Genomic DNA, 20,596 nt, shown 5'->3' on the forward strand with positions numbered 1-20,596 from the left:
ATAAAATGAGAGAATAATAATTAAATTGTTACAATAGTTTATAGTTTAATGAGTAGGAAGAACAATAATCGCATAATAATTATATCAATGCATGGATTGATGAGTAGACAGTGATCCCACGGATCAATGAGGTGACAGTGGACAAGGAAAAAATGTGGGTGAAAGTTTTGGTGAGTTTGGGTCCCAATTGGAGAAAATTATACAAGTGTTTCACCCCATCTTCTCAAGCAAATAAATAGATGCCATCCATTCCAAGCTTACCTGATAATTTCTGAAAGACAGCCCTTGATGATCTCTTGGCGAGAATTTCAACAAATTATTCATTATGGTTGCAAATGGAGTAAAGAGTAAACCACAATTAAGCTTATCCTTAATTAAGTACCTATCAACTTCAAAATGCTTTGTAGGTCCTGTTGCACTTGTTATCGTAATAGAGCCTCACATAACTTTTCCATTTAACTTCTAAATCTTTCAGAATATTTTTTTACCATAATAGTTTGTAGTTCCCCAATACTATTAAATCTAAATTCAACTTTTGTGCTAGATCATGTTACAATATCCTAAATTTGACCTTCTGTAAACCATAAAACCGACATAATCCACATCTGTGTATGAATCAAAGACTTCTCCTTTTTAAATAGACTTCTTTTGTTTGGAGTTCCCTTCAAATATTATAAGATTATATGTACCACCTTGAAGTGCAATTTTTAGGATCATGTATGAATTGACTCGCCACACAAACAATATAACAATATCAGGTCTACTATGTGATTAGCAAATAAGTCTTCCCATCTGTTTCTAATAGAAAATTTTTATGATGTTATGTATTATGGCATATCTCCAAGTTCAAAATTAAATCCCATAGGGATCTCTATAAGATTGCATCCAAACTAATTCATTTCTTTCAACATGTAAATAATGTATTTTTATAATGATATGAAGATTCTATACCAAGAATGTGAAACTTAAATGCCAAGGAAGTACTTTAGCTTGTCTAATTATTTGAATTCAATTTCTTAAAGCAATCTTTTCCTGAAATTCTCCATTTTTTCCAAGTCACTATCTGTCATGATAAAATGTAGTTAAGCTCAACAAGTGTGAAGAATCCCCTTGAAAACATGTGTTTCGTAAATAATGTATAGTCTTCTTAACTTAATTTATATCCCATGAGCATTACATTGGCGAACCTTTCGAAACACGCCCTTGGAGATTTTTTCAATCCATACAATGTCTTTTTTAGCTTGCACACATTTCATTTTATATTTGAGCTTAATCCAAACGGGACATCCATATATACTTCCTACTTAAGGTCACCATGTTAAAAAGTATTCTTCACATCAAATTATTATATCTTTCAATCCCTATTAGCTGCTAAAATGAAATCTAATAGTATTATTTTTAGCAACTTCAGCAAAGGCTTCCAAATAATAAATCACATGCATCTGAGTGTAACCTTTTGGTCACTAGTCTAATTCTAAACCTTTCTAGTGAACTATCATATTTGTATTTAATAGTAAAAACCCATCAACATCACATTGATTTTTCTCCTTGCAAACTTGTCAATTCTCGTGTTCTATTTTTTTTTTTTGGCATAGTTTCATTTCTTCTCTCATAGTATTCTTCCAATTCATATTATTTAAAGCCTCAAAGACTATTTTACGGATAAAAATAATATGCACGCTTGTAAAAAAAGATTGATAATTATGAGAAGTCTTTTTATATGATGAATAAAAAAAAAAAAGCAATGCATGCTTAGTAGAAATTTTTGTATATTCATTCGTAGGCTTCATGGTTTCCCAGGAAGATTCAGTGTCAAGGATTCAATTGATTGGACTTGCATGGATTGAGATGCCTTTCTTCGCAAGTAAATTTGTAATGATTGAGTAGAGAGTGATTTTGGTATTGGCTGCTATGCTTGAGTTGGGAGTGGCTGGTTCTACAATACAGATGTTTGTTGGGATGCGGGATAACAAAAGGCAATCTATGAGAAAAAAATTATTTGTAAATAAAATTTCTTCATTTGGGTAATTGGTAACAAAGTAATGATTTTTTTATTGGAAATGACATCAGAAAACACATATCTTTCTCGTGAGGGAATCAAAGCATTTGTACCTTTTTTGTACCTCTCTCCTGAGGGGCTCAAAGCATTAAAGATTCATATGGCCATAGTTATTTCCTTGTTGATAGGACAAGCAATATATGAAATCAATCTTTGAATTGATAATATGATATGTAGCCCCTCAACCAATGATCTGTAACCTAAAAATTGACAACTTTACAACTTTAAAGGCATGAGAAGAAGTAATACCTGAGAATTATATAGTATAAGTGTCTGTTGTGCACATTTTGTAGGTGCTCCTAGCAAGCTTTTTTGTCTTTTTATGCCATATAAAAGCCCAATTTCTTCTTCCCACTAAAAGCCTATGAATCATATGCGTCCATTTTAGATAGCTCTTTCCATTCAATCAGTATGTTGAATGAATGTTTTGCAACTCTACCATTCGATTTAAATTGAATCTCTCAATTCTAAGAGAACTCAAGACCAAGAGTAAGTGGGTATTGTTATTGTTCTTTATGGAGAGGGAAACAGTGGATATGTTCACAATAAAAAAATAGAAAAGAAAAGAAATGCAGCAATATAGCAATAAAGGCTACAATAATGGGACAAATTAACAATGATGCAGCAATGAAAGTTATAGTAATGAGAAATGTCTGCGACAATGCAATGGTGAAGGCTACAATTATAGAAAAATAAGTGAAAAAGAATATAGTGTAGCAATGAAGGCTGCAAAATGATAGGAAACACTTGAAGATCTTAAGAATTTCCTAACAATCTTTGGAAAACAGCGAGAATTCTCCACAAAAATTCATACAAAACCAGGAAAACAGTAGATGATTTGTCTTATTTGATGAAATGGAAACGGAAAATACCAAGATACAATTGATCGTGTATTCGAGAGGAGGACTTATCTCTCCCAAATCTCTAGACACCGCTAGAGCCCAAAAAACCTAAGAGATCACAAATTTCAGCCAAATTCAAGATGTCCTAATCCTAGGAAAACAAACTATTTAATGCATATAATTCAAAAGAAAATCTCTAAACAGTAACCCACATTCAAATTTTCCTCCTAACTCCCTCAAAAATCCTTCCTAAACAGCTCCGTTGGAATGGGCACTTTGATCGACGGGCGGAGATGTTCCACTTTTGTTGCCTGTAAGCTGGTCCAATATGGGCCGACTGGACTGGTCTAATAATACTCCCCTCCAAAAGACCCACCTAGTCCGCAAGGTGGAAAGACGACACTTTCCCCATTCCCTCTTCATCACAAAGAGTAAGAACTTAAAGAGTTTGGTCCTTATACTTGTGCCCTGGAGTATATCTCTCGTCACATCTGAAAGAGAGCCCCTTCACCCTCTTCTATTGTAATTCCATTTTTGTGAGCTTCTTGAAGTTATCCCCAGGCCTTACTCCTGCAATTTTTTCCTTCGAAGTCCCCCGAATAGTCCCTTGAAGAGTATCCGGTATTGGCTCCTTGGATGCCAATAAGGTGGTGGTCATCTTGTACGAGTCTACTGAGATGTTGCCTCCCGTTCCTCTCTCCAAGTGCCTCTAATCCTCCACCAACTGAGCTAGCTCCATAGCCTCTCCTAAGTCACAAGGCCTCATCACTCTAACTGCCGCCCAGATCTCTGGTTTCAGTCCCTTCATGAAGTTCCCCTCTAGCACAGTCTCATAAAGGCGGTCCAATCAGCTAGCAAGGTACTCAAACCTCTCCCGGTACTTTATCACTAAATCATCTTGTGTCAAGGTGAAGAACTGCTCGTAGAAGTCTTCTCCTATGCCGGTTCAGAATCATTTGAACAGGCAATCCTTGAACTCCCTCCAACTCTGTATGGGTCGTCGCATGTCCCTCCATTAGTACAAAGCCAAAGTCTTTCCTTCCAAGTATAGGTCATTTGTTGTCAGTCTCTCCTCCTCCGTCAAACTATTGATGGTAAAATACCTTTCCACTTTGTAGATCTACCCATATGCATCCTCTCCCTCAAAAATAGGCATCTTCAGTTTCCTCACCCTTTGATCACCTCTGCCAACTCCGCTTCCTCCAAAATTTTCCATTCCCCAAGGGTTCCCCCCAATTGTGCCAATCATCCCTCCTCTGCTCGCACCCAACCATTTCATCACAAGCCCACCTTCTCCCTTCAAATTCAGCACCCCTTCAATCATATTCAACCTCACTCCTTTCAAATTCGACACCTCTTCGATCATAATAAAGTCCTCACCTTTCAAATTCAACCCCTCTCCTTTCAAATTCAAAACCCCTCCACTCATACCCAACCCCCTCACGCCTCTCCACATACCCTCTACCTGACTCCTCCCTAGGAATAGGCCCTAGGTGAGGCATTTTCTCTATTCCTTCTGAAATCTCCACCTCTTGATCCTCCCTTCGTCTGAATGGCTTAAGATTTTCCCCACTCCCCTAGCTGTTGGTGACTTCCCTCACCTCCAATGGCATTTTTTTGGTTTGGCCCTCAAGCACTTTTCTCAACTTCTCCTCCATGATGAAACAATTAGAATCGATCTTATCATGGATGACTGAAATATCTTTTTTTAAATCTGAAACTTGAGTTTGGAGATCTGAAATTTTAAATTTCATTTGTCCGATCTCCCCTTCTAATACTTCAACCTTTCTTCCTATCATATATCATCAACTCTTTGTTAGGCTCAAAAATTTGTATTCCCGACTAAAAATAATAGAAACTTCAGTCCAAAGTAAAAAAATCTGCTGCAGGAATTCTCCAAAGACAACCCAAAAATAACCCAGAAACCACTCTGATACCAATTTGATAGGAAAAACTCGAAGATCTCAAGAATTTTCTAGCAATCTTTGGAAAACAACGAGAATTCTCCACAAAAGTCCACATAAATAAGGAAAATAGTAGATGATTTGTATTATTTGATGATATGAAAACAGAAAATACCAAGATACAATTGATCCTTTATTCTAGCGGAGGATCTATCACTCCAAAATCTTTAGACGCTGCTAGAGCACAAAAATCTAAGAGATCTCAAATTTCAGCCAAATTCAAGATGCCCTAACCCTAGGGAAAAATTATTTAATGTATATAATCCAAAAGGAAATATCTAAACAGTCCCTACATTCAAATTTCTCACCTAACTCCCTCAAAAATCATTCATAAACAGCTATGTTGGATTGGGCAGTTTGATCGGCACGTACAGGAGGCGGAGACATTCCGCCTCTGTTGCCCGTAAGCCGCTGTATGGACCGGTTGGACCAGCCCAGTGGACTGGTCTAACACAAAATTTTGGTGATGCAACAATTAAGGTTGTTATAAAAAACATACAAGATAAGGAAAAAACCTAGAGATCTAATATCATGACAATGATTGAAGAGAATTAGTTGAGTATTTCATTCTAATATTTGTGTAATTTTCATACAATCTTAGGATAAATAGAAGGAAAAATACATAATTAATGAACAATAATTCACCAATAAGGCAAAAGTCTTGGTGAGTGTGGGCCCCAATTGGCAGAAATCATACAAGATTTTTACAATAAATACCATACCGTTCACTAGAGTGTAGAGTCTCTAGCATTGATGTTTATTCTATTGCATCAACAATTCCCACTGTCTCACCCTCCACCTTGCGGATAGAACATCAACTATACTAAAAGCCAGTATATTGTAATAAAGATTTTTTTAACAACTTAGTTAACCCCTACCCCTCACAAAATGATGGATATGATGGCTAAAAGGGTTGTGAATCCAGCTCAAAATTTCAAGATTAGCTTAAAAATTGAATTGATTTTTAGTTTGGATCAAACTCAATAAGCAAACTAATGAACCAATCCTAGATTGAATCAAATTTGAATTGAACCAAGCTCAAGATGAAATAAAAATACATATCCAAGCATCTCTAAATGCACATACAAAGATATTTATGTGTATATTTAAATTTGAATCAAAGTATGCATGCATCTTTATGTTTATATATATGCATCAACATATGCATGTATGTTGGACTAAGAGCTTGTCTTAAGTGATAAAAAATTAGCTAAGGTTGGATAGGGTTTTTAGCTTCAATTGAGCTTGCTTCAAAGTTATGCATCCATGCTTGCTCAAATAAATATTGGATCGCCGCATACTAGAACAAAATTTGACTTGACTCGAGATTAGATCTAATGATTCAAGAAGATCTCCAGCCAAGGTCCAATTGACTCAAAATCATATCAAATAACTTCAATATGATATATTTAAATTTTAAGGGGGTGGCTAGAATCAACTCAAAAGCACATCATTAACAATAATGTCGGTTGATAACCAGCCTAAAATAGATTAATCATTTCCCTCTTGTAAAATCTAGCAGAGAACTAGAAAGAAAAATATCGCAAAAAAAAAAACCACAATACCTGAACGAAATGACCATCCATGTAATTCAAATTAGCTCGCCCCCGGTTGACTCACCCGAAATCAATTAAATATTCATAGCACCCCAGGATCAACAAAGTTTAGTACAAGCGACCCAGATAATTAAAATATATTAAAAAGAAATTTAACAGACGATAACCTATAATTGTTACTCTGCAATCCAATCCCACCATTGTATAACTACACATGAAAGAAATACACCTCCTAGAGTTTTCAGGTCTCTTACAGTTTGTTTTTCAGATGTTTTCCATTTGGATCGAACTCTTAAGCGGCACGTATTCACCAAGATATCCTCCCAAATGATCATAGAGCGCGCTCTTGTCAATCGTCTGATGGTGGTAGCTCTTGCAAACGTAATAGAACACGCTCTGAGCTAATAGACCCACAAAATTGACGAGGACGAGGACCGCCACAAGGCCTCCGCCAACGAGGACCTTAGCGGGAACACCAAGGCCGAAGCTGCCCTCCTCTGTTGGGCCCTTGACGACAAAGGCACGGAAAGCCCAGCCGATAAGCCCGCAAGCTGAGAGATAGCCGGTGATGAGTATAGCAGCCATTCGAGCCCGTCCACGAAGGAGCTGACGTGCTTTACGCATGGCTTCGAGGCCGCAGACGGGCTCCAGCACGGAGATGACCGAGGCGAGGTGCCATAGGGCAGAAATAAGGACATGGACAGCGATGAAGGCGGCGATGAGGAGTGATAAGACAATAAGAAAAAAAGGGGAATCCGATGAAGGATAGGCGACGAGGAGCATGACGAGGGAGAAAGCAAACGCGAGGTTGTAAAGGAACATGAGGAGGGACACCCAGAGGAAAGTGCGGAAAAGGCGAGGAAAGATCGGGGGTATGGCTGATAGAGAAGACGTAAAGGAAACGGGCTTAGCGGCGTAGAGAGAGGCGACGGTGAAGACGATGGCGGCCGTGGAAAGCAGAGAGAAGATGAAGAGGAATATGATGTAGATGAACTGATAGAAGAAAAGGAGAGACCAGCCGGAGGAAGAGTAAGGAGATGACGAGGATTGCTCAAGGTGGAGGAGGACGGGATGAGTAAATAGCGAGTGGATGAGGATTGCGAAGGAGAGGGGAAAGACGAGTGCGAGGGTGAGTAAGCTGAAGGTGCGGGGAGCGGCGCGAGGGATCTCCGCCGATTCCCGGAGAACGTCGACGGAGCTCAGGGATTGCAGTTGCTCGAGCTGCAGATCCATGGCGTGAGAAAGGTAGATAGGAGGTGAATTTGGGAAGAAGAAAAAGGAACCGAGGGATTTGTTAAATTGTGCAGTCGGTGGGGGGTTTTAAAACTTCTAAGATAGGATTTGTGGATGGGAAGTGGGCGCCGAGCGAAGTGGACATGTGGAATTCTAATGGAGGTTTTCGCCTGGGTTACATTTTAACCTTTTCTGTTTTTTTCGTTTTTATTTTTGGAAATTGGGAATTTGATATTTAGAAGATAAATATATTTACTTAATTTTTGTTTTTTATAATAACATTTTGCTATTTTTTAAAAATGGAACTCTCTTGATTGAAATATAAGAAATTTTTTTATTAAAATGAGATATATGGTAGAATTAAACATGGTAAAAATTTTATAAAAACTTTTTTAAATGGTGTAATTGTGAATCTAGTGCTAAAGATTTTATTGAACATAAATAATTATAATTTTCAATCTACTATTTAAGGGTTGCTTGATTTGATAAAAAAGAGTGTAGAGTACATCAAATTTAGGGATTTTAAGAATTTTGATGTTTGTTTTTGGCGAAAAATGAATCCAGAGTAAAATTTTGATGAATTCTAAATTCACATAATAGCTCACTTTTTATGTATTCAAAATTAGTTCAATATCTATCGATGCCCATATACGAGGAAAGCTAACTCTGCTCTCATCGCCACCCACTCATAAATTCACATACACGAATAAAAAAATGTCGTAAGAGACACTAATTTTATGTGAGATGTACAAAAAAAAAAAAAACATTACACTCAATCTAGTTGAAATTGTCCACTATTTAAATAAATACTACAAAGTCTTGTTTTCCTTGGATTAGAGAAAACAATATTACAATGTTTAGATTGTCTGTTTAGCCTCTTATGAGAATATTGACATACACGAATAAAAAAATATCGTAAGAGACACACTAATTTTATGTGAGATGTACAAAAAAAAAAACATTACACTCAATCTAGTTGAAATTGTCCACTATTTAAAATAAATACTACAAAGTCTTGTTTTCCTTGGATTAGAGAAAACAATATTACAATGTCTAGATTGTCTGTTTAGCCTCTTATGAGAATATTGAAAATTGTTTACCTCATTTTTAGCTGAGGTCATTTGACCCATATCACCATAATCCACAGTTATTTGATAAATGACTCCATGGTTGACAATTATCTAGTTTTTTATTCATCTAGCCATCAATTATGCATTCAATCATCTCCAGTCAACTATTCAATTATCTCAAAACAAGTATTCAATCATCAACAATCAATAAACCTACACTTCAAGCAAAAAATCAATCAACCCTACAATCAATGAAGATACACTCAATCAAACTTCAATCACCCCTAGATATCCAACTACATTGATCAATCATCACTCCTAAAATCCAAAATCATTGAACTACAATCAATTGATTTGCACTACAATCAGTTGACCTAGTGCACTAACCCCCATGACCTTAGTCATGACCCAAACTACTTCACTAGGAACTTCATACAGTAAATCATCCATCATTAAATCCTTCAGCCATTAATAGATCCATCATACCTAGTTGGGCTAGCTCAAGCTAGCCCAATTGATGATGCATATTACCTACACTCAATCAAGCTCCAGATGGAACATGATCTTCACCAAACTTTTATGATTACCACTCCCAATGAAGTGGGCATAACTGGTCACCCTAACCTAATCATCAACTAACTTGGACAACTCAACTCGTGCTTGGTCAAACCAAGTCAACATTGGGTCAATCCATTGCATTCAATCAAAGCAAGCACCTTAACTGATGAAATTTAAGTTCTATAGCTAAGTAGAAGAACACTAAGAAGGCAACAAGATACTTCCTTTCAATAAACATAAACCAACACCAACATAATGAAACTTAATAGTAAACATATATAAGTGAATGATTAGAAATTTTTGTAAAGAAACAAACTAAAACTTAAAATGAACTACCCTCAGAATAATCTAGAAAGGTCATCTCACATGCAAATCATGAAAATAAAGAATGATGCTTAAAGGAAAAAAATCAAACCAATGGTTTGCTAAAAAAATTATGATCTAGCTCAAGTCAGGGCTCCTCCGATAAATATCAATAAACGGAGCACAACAACACATTACACTCAAAATATTTGGAGAATAAAGATACAAGTGGAAGGTGAAACCATAGAGAGAAAAAATAAATAGAAGACCAAGAAGAAGAAATAGGTGTAGGAATAAGATAGCTCTCAAGCTAGGAAGAAAACTCCCAGGTTTGAATTTATTTACACCAACAACAACTCCCTTCCAACAACAAATTAGCCATATTTTATAGGAGAAGAATGCCCAATAACCCACATAATTGTGCCACACAACAATCCAACTAGTCAATAGAAAATAATCAATACAACCACTTTTTGAGAAGAAAAAACAATATTTTAGGAATAAGCAAGGAGGGAAATGAACGGTCAGTGGCAGGGAAACCAAAAAGCTTGCTTGGAAAACCAACAACCAACCAACATGGGAATCCGAATTTAGCATGGGGTATCAACAGCAGGGAATCCGAAATCAGCTTGGAAAACCAACAGTCAACCAACATGGGAAGAGATGGGTCAAGCCCAATAAGAAAAAAATATCCCAAAGATAAAATACTGATTTAGCCATCAAGGAGCAAGAAAATAAATTCAACATAAGTGGAAAGCCAATGGAGAGAAATTAACTAAGAGCACCAAATCCAAGAATGATCATGAGTTGGTTTCCATCATAGGGCACATAAAAAAAATATAGTCCAAAATTACATAGCATCCAAAACATAAGTAAATAAAATATAAAATGATAATTCTTGATTGCATCATTAACCCTTCACAATCATTCCAATGTATGGTGTAAGTATCTCTAAGCTTGCCATGAGTCAAACCATGGTTGGTTTGACTTGGTCAACCCTACTACACACTCACCCACTTGTTAAAACATCAACTCCACTCCCTTAGACTTCTTAAAATTCATTCAAACAACAATCATGCACTCCATTGAACTCCACCTCATGAGCTTGGACCAATTGATGGTCAAATAGGCAACTCCAATGCACAAAATAGGGTTGAGTAGTCAACTCACCTAAATTGTGCATTCCCTTCCATTCCATATTGGCTGAATGAATCGACCAACGCTCTCTTGAGAATAACTTTCATATCATTAGATTCTTCCATCGTCCACCATGTTATGTGCTATATATGATATATATTCACTATATTGAGCTAAGGCCTTCACTCCAAAGAAGGGACTTTTTTGTAATCAATAATAAACACTCATATAATCATTTTAACTGGGTCAGACCCCATAACTTTTCCCATTTTTTAGAATTTTTCACCTAAAAATATTAGTGTCTCTTATAACTCTTACACTCTCTCTTATTTATCTATGTTTTGGATCACCGTATAAAAATTAGATGCTAAACTCTATATATCTCTATTGTCATAAATATTCCATAATACAACAAGCATTATATCCTTAAAATGTATATAAAATTAAAAATTTTATCTTAGTGACATAAATGATATGCTATTGAATTAAAATATAATAAAATCTTGATATAATGATATTTTAAGAGTAAAATTTTTAGGAGATAAAAAATACATATCCTAACAAAGGTGAAAAATTTTAGTTTGAGGCGTGGAATAGAGGTGATAAGTCCAAAGATTGACTGGAGGGGTCTTCCAAAAATAGTATTATAAGCTGACTCTAATTTCACCATAATAAATTGGATTATGTGAGTAGCTTGTTGAGGAAATTCTTCTAGTATAACTTGAAGACTAATTATCTCTTCTACTCGTATAGGTCGATTATCAATTCCATATAGTGGTCCTTTGACAGGTTGAAGGTTTTTTATGGTGAGACCCATATTGAGAAAAGTATAGTAGAATAAGACATCCGCAGAGCTTCCATTATCTATCATAATTCTTTTGACATTATAACACAGGTCACCTAACCCCGCATGAATCACAAGTGGATCTTGATGAGGGATTTTTACTTCCTTCAAATCAAAATCATTATAATAGAATAATTGATCGAGCCTTATTTGGTGTTAAATTTTCATCTAACGCCAATAAGACCTGATTAGATAATAAGGGGCCTCTCGCGATGGTCTCAATCTAACAAACTGTTAGATGATTATTCAACAGTTATCTCTGTTGTTATTGATTTTGCCCCTAAGTGGGATGAGCTTCCTCTCGAGTAGGTGGATCTCAAATAAACCGTCGAAGATAATATTGGCGGATAACCCTTTCAATTTCATCCTTGAGCTGCTTATAAGCTTCGATAGTGTGGCCACAATTACGATGAAAATGAGAGTATTAATCTTGATTTTTTGTATTCGCCTTCAAAGGATTAGGTCGCTTCACATTCTCTTGATCTCGAATGGTCATCAATACATTTCTCGATATATGTTTAATAATGTATACTCCTCCTATCAAGGTTCCTATTATGGAATTGGAGGCCTATGAGGCATATTATTCTTCTCTTATTTCTTTTGTTGTGAGAACGAATTATTCATCCCAGGTGCACTCGTATTTCATTTGTTTACTCAAACTACTTTATGTGAGCATTTATGACTTCATATGTAAAGATTTGTGCTTCCACGCGATGGATTAAGTCGACGTATGAATGAAATGTGTCATATGAGTGCCGAATAAAAGAGGCCAGGATGGAGGCCTCTAAGAAAGACTCATATCAGCAATTCTGGATCTACTCCTGAAATTTGCCGGGCCTCAATGGAAAATCATTGAAAATACTCCTTCAATAATGTTTCTCCTTTATTTTGGCGGATCCCAAAAAAGTGAGAAGAATCCATAGCAATTTTTTCGATTAACAATGAATTATTCGATGAACACTTTGGCTAATTTGACAAAAGTAAGGATCGTTATGGTTGGAACTGAATAGAACCACATTTGAGCTTTTCTTTTGAGGGCAGAAGGAAAAACCTGGCAGATGAGCATGTTTGAGGCTCGTTGCATATGCATGATAGTTCTATAGTGATCAATATGCTCGTATGAGTTGAATGTCCCATTTTAGGAATAGATACTCGATAGTTTGAATCCTGCTAGAATGGGTATTTAAGAATAACTTCAGTTAGGGGTGATGACTCCTAGAAGTCACACAAACTAAGTGGTTGTCTTACACCTCCCACGAGAAACTCTTCTCGGACCAATCTTCGAAGTTCATGTCGTAGGGCATTACGAGGGAGCTCATCAACATGCGGTCGGACTAAGTCTTCAGGGATGTCCGAAGGAAAGCGAGGTTATCGACCTTCATGCAAAGGATGGGTAGGAACTTGTAGTGTCAGTAAGTTCATTATCTTGATGCGATTTCATATGCCTCCTTGGCGGAGAAAGAAAAATCTCTGTGTGGAGATGTTTGAGTTGAACATCTTCTGCCAGTGGTGGATCTCGAGGGAGAAGAACCTTCTCTTGTGGTCCTAGCACCGGTTGCCGAGTCTCTCACAGGAGTTGAAGGATCTCATTTGAGATTCTTTCATCTTTTAGATACGTTCTTCTAGGGAAGGTCCTGAAGTTCCTTCTCTAGCTGTGTTTTGCCCTAAGGATAAAAAGAGATAGATACTTGACGTCCATGATTCATAGACTGATTCTTGGATTGGTGGGTGTTGGAGCGGGAGGCTCCCAAGATGTGTTTGCTACGCATGTTTGCCATTGAAGAAATACTTAGAATTGTGGGTTCAATTCCCATAGATGACGTCAAACTGTTACGAGCTAGAATATACATAGAGATAGAGTTAGAAAATTTTCGTCTCAGCATTGTATGGATATCCAGCACACAAACAAAAGAAATAATGTAACACCATAATTTTTACGTGGAAATCCTGAAAAACGAAAAAACCACGGGGGCCACACCTAGTTGAAAGGATTCCACTTGTGTTTGCTTAAATTATAAGTGGTTGACCCATCCCTGAAATTGAGGACAATCAGATTACAATAATCAACTCCCAGATTGAAATTCAGTTACAAATGGAGATCGAAAATTCGGAGATGTTTGGTGGTTAGGCAAATATTCGACTTCGATTGACGGTCGGGCAAAAATCCAACATCAATCGGCTGTCAGGCAGAACTCCGGGATCAATTGGCTATCGGGCAGAACTCCGGCGTCAAACGCCGTTCGGGCAGAAGTCTGACAATGGTCGAGGAGTCAGGTGGCAATAGAGCCCTCTTCCTTCTGTTCATTTTCTTCATGCTTCCTTGCTTCATTCTCTTCTCTTCATGCTTGAACTCCCCTTTCATGAGAAATGAGGAGTTTATTTATAGTTTTCTGAGAGTGGCATGGTCGGTAAATAGGAGGAAGACCAAGGGTAAATTGGGAGTAGTTTGAATGGACGGCCGTTTTTGAATCCCTTGATCGCAGATCGTTTATTGGGCATTTGAATGTCTTAACGATACTAGAATTTGACGATCTTGGGCTCGTTGGATTTGTCTCGTCGAGTCACTCGATTCGACTATAAGCATGTCTCGTTTGGAAACTGTTTGATATTCCAAATTATAGATTGAACCTTCCAAATACACTTCGGGTCTTTGATTTGGGCCTATTTGAGCTCAGATTTGGTTGAATTTGGTGTCGTTGGGTTTGTATTTTTGATACCTTTAGTTCAACTTTAAGTTTGCTGAAATTGGAGTTCAAATAGTTTCCGATTTATTTTTTGAAATATGATATATCAAGTATAAAACTAGAAATGCCATTCATCATTACATTGAACTGTAATAGTTTCTTGATAATGGTCAAGCCATGGTCGAAATGGCTTGGGCAAGTCTTCTATGGGAATCTGTACAGCCAATATTCTATTTGAAGTTCCAGAAATTGGGAGACTAATGATTTATTTCTTCTTTGAAGTGTTTGGAAATCATCTAATCCTCCATATTTGAGCAGAATGCGTGATACAAAAGGCTTTATTTGGTAATTCTATGTTGTCATGCTATTTTGTCAATTGACCTTCTTGTAGTTTATGTAGTAATTTTCAAGGCATGGGAGATGAGCTGTGGCGAGGCTTTTAGGTGATCTGTGTGGTGATTCTCGGGGTAGCATTAAAATGGTTCAAGGACCATGAGCTTTTCATGCATGCTTACTTTAATTTCTTATATAATTAGGTGAAAAATTCTGAACCTCTTTCTATCCCTTTCTTTGAGAACTCTAGTTTTCATGGAGTTTTGTTGCTTTTTTACCACTAAGAGATTTGATGATGAATTATATGTCAACTATGAATTGAAGATGTTTTCATTTCACGTATGAGCTGCTCTTTAACTTATTTGTACACAAGTTAATTTTTAGCTGCATCCATTTTTTTGTTAAACTGATCATTTATATGCTTTACTACATCTTCAGGATTTTGTGTAAGGAAAGTATCTAATGGACCTTTAGGTCGTGATGTTTTGAAGATAGATGTAGATGTCGATCATTGACTAGATGTGTTAGATTTATTTGTCCGCAACATTTTGTATGGTTTAGCAACTGAAATATCATCAGTCATCACATCAAAGTCTTCTCCTTCTTCTTCAGCAAGGTTGACATTTGATATGTCATTAAACTATTCCTTTAAATCTTTTTTTTTTCAACATGGATGCCTTAATTTCAGACTTCATGTGCTCGGGACAGTTAAAGCAATACCTTGCATTCCTAAAACCCGCAACGAGGTGTTGTTTTGTGGCGTGTAATTCCTCCTTTTGTTATTTACCACAAAAAATGCATGTCACACTGTTGTTATCGGATTCATTTGTTAGTATAACATATTTCCATGTTGGATCTTTTTTTAAAGATTGAACTGAATCTGACATTTTATGATCACCTAAAAGCAAACAAATTTAGATAAAAAAAACATAATATTGTCCAAGAAACATAATATGGGGGCTGCCGGGGTCCAAGGGGGCGCGCCCCCTGGCGGGGTTCATTTGTATGGAAATTAGGGAGCGGTATTGAGCATGTACAGAGCGGTACTGAGCATTTACATAGCGGTACCGAGCGGTATCATGCATGTATTTAGCAATACCGAGCGTGTAACTAGTTGTACCGAGCTATACCGAGCGATACAGAGCATGTAACTAGCGGTACCGAGCATGTACCGAGCGGACCGAGCATTTACATAGCGGTACCGAGCGGTATCATGCATGTACTTAGCAATACCGAGCATGTACCTAGCGGTACCGAGCATGTACCGAGCAGTACAGAGCATGTAACTAGCGGTACCAAGCATGTACCGAGCGGTACCGAGCATTTACGTAGCGGTACCGAGCGGTATCATGCATGTACTTAGCGATACCGAGCGTGTACCTAGTGGTATCGAGCGTGTATCTAGTTGTACCGAGCTGTACCGAGCGGTACAGAGCATGTAACTAGCGGTACCGAACGGTATCCAGCAGATACATAGCAGTACCAAGCATTTACTTAGCGGTACCGAGCATGTATCTAGAGGTACCGAGCATACCTGCTAAGTTGTAAATTCTTGTAAGAAATAGCCGTGCAAAACAACAAAGCTGTGCGGAACAGACGGAGGTTACAAATCGGAGTCAGCTAGTAAGATTTTTTATTGGAACAAACAAAGGAGGGGGCGGATTTGGCAGAAGCACTGCTTTGCAGGACGATTCTGCGGAAATAACGACTTCAACTTCGGGACAGATTCGGCTGGATTCGGCGGAAGTAGCGAATGCAGCAAACAGAAAACCTTCAACTTCGGGATAGATTTAGCGACCTCGACTTAGGGACTGCGGGATGTGTTCGGCGGATGCAGCAAACAGAAAATCTTTCGTGAAATTAGGGCAATGAATAGTCGTTTATCTTAAAATATAGATATATTTTTAAATATAAAAAATATTCATAAGTATACCGAAATTTAAAAACAATTTGGCAGCTATTTTGCGCCGTGCGCAATGCACCATGGCTCACATGTGGTGCAAATAGCGCGCGCTATTTTAAACATAAATCGAAGAGGTGTCTAACAAAGTTGATCAAAAGTTTGTTATGATTTAATAACTCAACAACAAGAGATTCAACTACAATGAGAGCAAGTTCAACTACAAGAGGTTTAACTACAATGAATTCTAAAGATTACATAGAATTTAAGAGTTATGATTTTGCTTTTAAAAATTCATTATAAATAGATCATGCATATATGAAATATACAAAAAGTCATGAGAATATATGAGATAAAAACAAACTTTCAATAGCCAATCTAATCATTTTAGATGATAATTTTGTAAGAAATCCCCATTTAAAGTCATATTACATCTGGAAAGTTCTAGGGAGCATATATATACTTATGGATCATTTTGGTAGGTCAATCTAATCATTTTTCTCCAAATACCATATTTATTACTTGTTTAACTTTTTAATCATTTTATTTGCCTTAATTTATATCATATTTTACTTAGTAATATTTTAAATTTTATTTATTTTGCACCAAAAGCAAATAGTCTTTAACTTAGAAAAATAGTTTACTTTTAGATGTTTTTTTTTTCCTTATATGTAATTAGTTTCATTGTAATTCTAGGCTAAATAAATATTTTAAAAATTCATACTAAAGCTTTTAAATACAAGAAGATTGAAAGATATTAAACTTTTCCCATATATTTATTAGGATTATTTAAGTTAATTCTGCATTTTAACCTATCCTCATAATTTTTACTAGCACCTATCTTCATAATTTTTACTAAACTATCAAAAAGCAATTTATGCACCAATAATTAAACTAGTAAAAGAAAACAGAGCTAAGTATTCACTTCCAAAAAAGACCTATAAAAAAATTTAGCGAGTGAACTGGAAAGGCATCATTGTACACGATAAAAAAATGGGATCAACTAAATGAAAGGAAGCTGTGGAAAAACTTGTAGTGTGGCAAGGCTAGCCCATGATAGAATCCAATAAATACAATAATAAATGCTTCAGATGCGTGGTGGAAGAAGAAATCACAAGTTAATCTCTTTATTTACATCACTGTTAAATTTTCGTGGAATTTAATGTTTTAGTATAATTTTAAGTTGTTGATGTGGAGTGGGTAATACATGTTACTAAAACGTTTTGATATGATAGAGTAATGCCTGAGTTGGAAGACAAACTTGACAAGATATTTGATCTTCTAGTACCTACCGATAATGATATTTGGATTCCTAACTATGAAGTAATGCCACTTAAATCAAAAGGACATGAAGACTAATCTGATGATGAAGCCTGCCAAGAAGATGAGTCATATAATGTACATGTTAATGGAATTGAAGGTGATAGTAGATATGCCACACCAAAAAAAGCCCCTGCAGCTAGCCCATTCAACAAGAAAAAGAGCATAACGATCTAGATAAAGTGATAAACAACTAATTATGAATCACGTTGAGGATCTTGAGGATGTTTCATGATCAGTTAGCTTTCTCATGACTACATTAAATTCCTTACATAGAGTTTTTATGATTCTTGCTGCATTAGAGGAACTCATTCAAATGCCTGAGATCTTTGAGGATGTTGAATTTTATGACATCGCAACAAATTTCATTCAAGACAAAAAGACAAGGTAATTTTCATGAAGGCGATCATGAGAGCACCACTTACGGATGGTCTACATGTTTTTTTGTTTTTATTGTCCTATTTGTAATTTCTACACTGAACGCTTTTGCGTGAAGTATTTCATGTTATAAGACTTATTTTTGTATTAAGTTTGATTAATATATTGTGTTTATTTTATTTTCCTATTATCCTATCTATATTGTATGAACTGAGTTGTATTTTATTTAGCTATATAACTTATTATATCATTAGGAGTTTTTAAATGTTACATTTGATTATTTGCTTAAAATTTAAATTTTCTGATTTATATGTAGCAGTTTTAATTTCCTGATTTCAAGATAAAAAGAAAAGGAAATTTTCATGAAGGCCATCATGAGAGCACCAATTACGGATGGTCTATTACATGTTTTTTTTTTTTTTGACCTATCTGTAATGTCTACATTGAACGCTTTTGTGTGAAGTATTTCACGTATTTCATGTTATAAGACTTATTTTTGTATTAAGATCGATTAATTTATTATGTGTTTCTTTTTATTTTCCTTTTCTCATACCTATATTGTATGAATTGAGCTCAATTTTATTTAGTTATATAACTTATCAAATCATTAGTAGTTTACAAATGTTATATTTGATTTCATTTGCATAAAATTTTAATTTTCTGATTTATATTGTAGCAGTTTGGAAATGGTTGGGGAGGTTTCAAATCTTTTTAGTGATCATTCTGAAATAGAAGTGGGGACAGTTGTTGTTCATATAGGCCCTACTCAAGTTAACAGTACATTGATAGCAACATACTTAGTGCATGGTTATTATATTCTATACACTACTAAAGGCCATGCATGGTGTCAGTCAATAATAGAGATAAATGAATAGACAAGCTAATATAAGGATATCTTATGAGATTTCCTAATATATTTAAAATATCATAATATATTCTTACGGATCTACTTAGCATATTTTGAATCATTTCATGGATAACATGTCTCATAAGAACTATCACTATGAATGTGTTGGTCATCACCTCATACATCCTGACACAATGAGATTATAATAGTCACCTATGTGCTCACAACCCTTTTATAAAGATTACAATAAAGCATTAATTCACGTAGCAATGGATATTACAACCCTAATTGATAAGCAATTTCATGATATTCCATCAAAGCTTCTCCATGATCATTGCTATATATCATATTTCAAGAATTGTATCAAGCCAATTGATGGCAAATAGTTATATAATATATTTTAAGAATTGTATTGTGGCAATTAATGGCACACACTTAGAGGCACATAACTCGATTGAAAAATAAATTATGTACATTTGCCAATATAATTCACCAACTCAAATGGTCATAATATATGATTTCAACAAGTGTTTCACATTGGTTACACCAAGTAGGAGGATCCAACACATGCATTTTCCAATGTGTCATGGATTGCATATATAATTTTTCTATGTCACCAACAAGTATATGTTTGATCTATTGAATTAATTTATGTTTCTGTACTTTTATTCATATGCTAGGCTTTTCTAATTTTATCCCAACAAGGAAGTTCTACCTAGTTGAGATTGGTTACACTATGCAATGGGGATTTCTTAAATCTAATTCAAACATGACATTATTTACCAGATTTTGCACGAGGCACTCATTTCAGCATAGGGTCAACATGGAATATTCAACAAGACATACTCTTCACTTGGAAGCGTAATAGATAGTACATTTTGAGTATGAGATATTCTGAGAGAACTACCAAAATATTATTTCAAGAAAGACAAAATGAGGTATTCTGAGAGATATGCCAAAATATAATTTCAAGAAATGTCTTTTTGTTATTGTCATAATGGCTCTGGATAACTATATACAAAGGCATTTATCACATATTGATCTTGAGTTTCGATGAATGTGATACTGATGAAAATTCAATTCCCATTCGACACGTAAATATAGAATAGAGCAACATGTTGATAAAAATCCTAACATGCATGTCAATCTTAACATATTTGATGAGGAAAAAGTAGAGGTGGCTCAAATTAGAGATGATATTTCTAGGTCAATCAACAATATATATTAATGCTTATTTATTTATAACAATTCTATTTTCTTAAGTCATCATATTTTTATGCTAATAAAATACTTTTGATCATCATTTCTTTTTCTATAGTATCCAAATTTCAAATAAGTTGCCGATATTTGAGGCCCATCTCACTTGAACATTCTCAAGCTTCAAATGGGAATCCATAGGTTATTTGAGTAATAATTTCTATAATTAGATTTTTGGTAGGATGTTAGTTAATAAGTACCTTTTTTTCATAGTTGCATAATCTTTAGCTTATGGACTTCTGAAATATAGTTACGAATACATTAGTTGCAAGCATATGACATTTTAATCTTTTATGTTGACACCACAATAG

General features: G+C 35.6%; 2 protein-coding genes across 3 annotated transcripts in view; both read right to left on the minus strand.

The window, feature by feature from the left end:
• The window catches only part of LOC110095371, a 51,596-nt gene that overhangs the window by 23,778 nt on the left and 7,222 nt on the right, over positions 1-20,596 (minus strand). The window lies entirely within an intron of this gene.
• LOC110095372 lies at positions 6,453-7,753 on the minus strand. Its single transcript, XM_020820890.2, has one exon. The coding sequence runs from the start codon at positions 7,652-7,654 to the stop codon at positions 6,686-6,688; it is 969 nt and encodes a 322-aa protein (XP_020676549.1). The 5' UTR covers positions 7,655-7,753; the 3' UTR covers positions 6,453-6,685.

The sequence above is a fragment of the Dendrobium catenatum genome, unplaced genomic scaffold (genome assembly GCF_001605985.2).
Source record: "Dendrobium catenatum unplaced genomic scaffold, ASM160598v2 fragScaff_scaffold_1374, whole genome shotgun sequence".
In the NCBI taxonomy this organism is placed as follows: domain Eukaryota; kingdom Viridiplantae; phylum Streptophyta; class Magnoliopsida; order Asparagales; family Orchidaceae; genus Dendrobium; species Dendrobium catenatum.

Bases quoted from the DNA above. Each gene is read 5' to 3' on its own strand.
- LOC110095372 (XM_020820890.2), bottom strand. From the start codon at position 7,654: ATGGATCTGCAGCTCGAGCAACTGCAATCCCTGAGCTCCGTCGACGTT.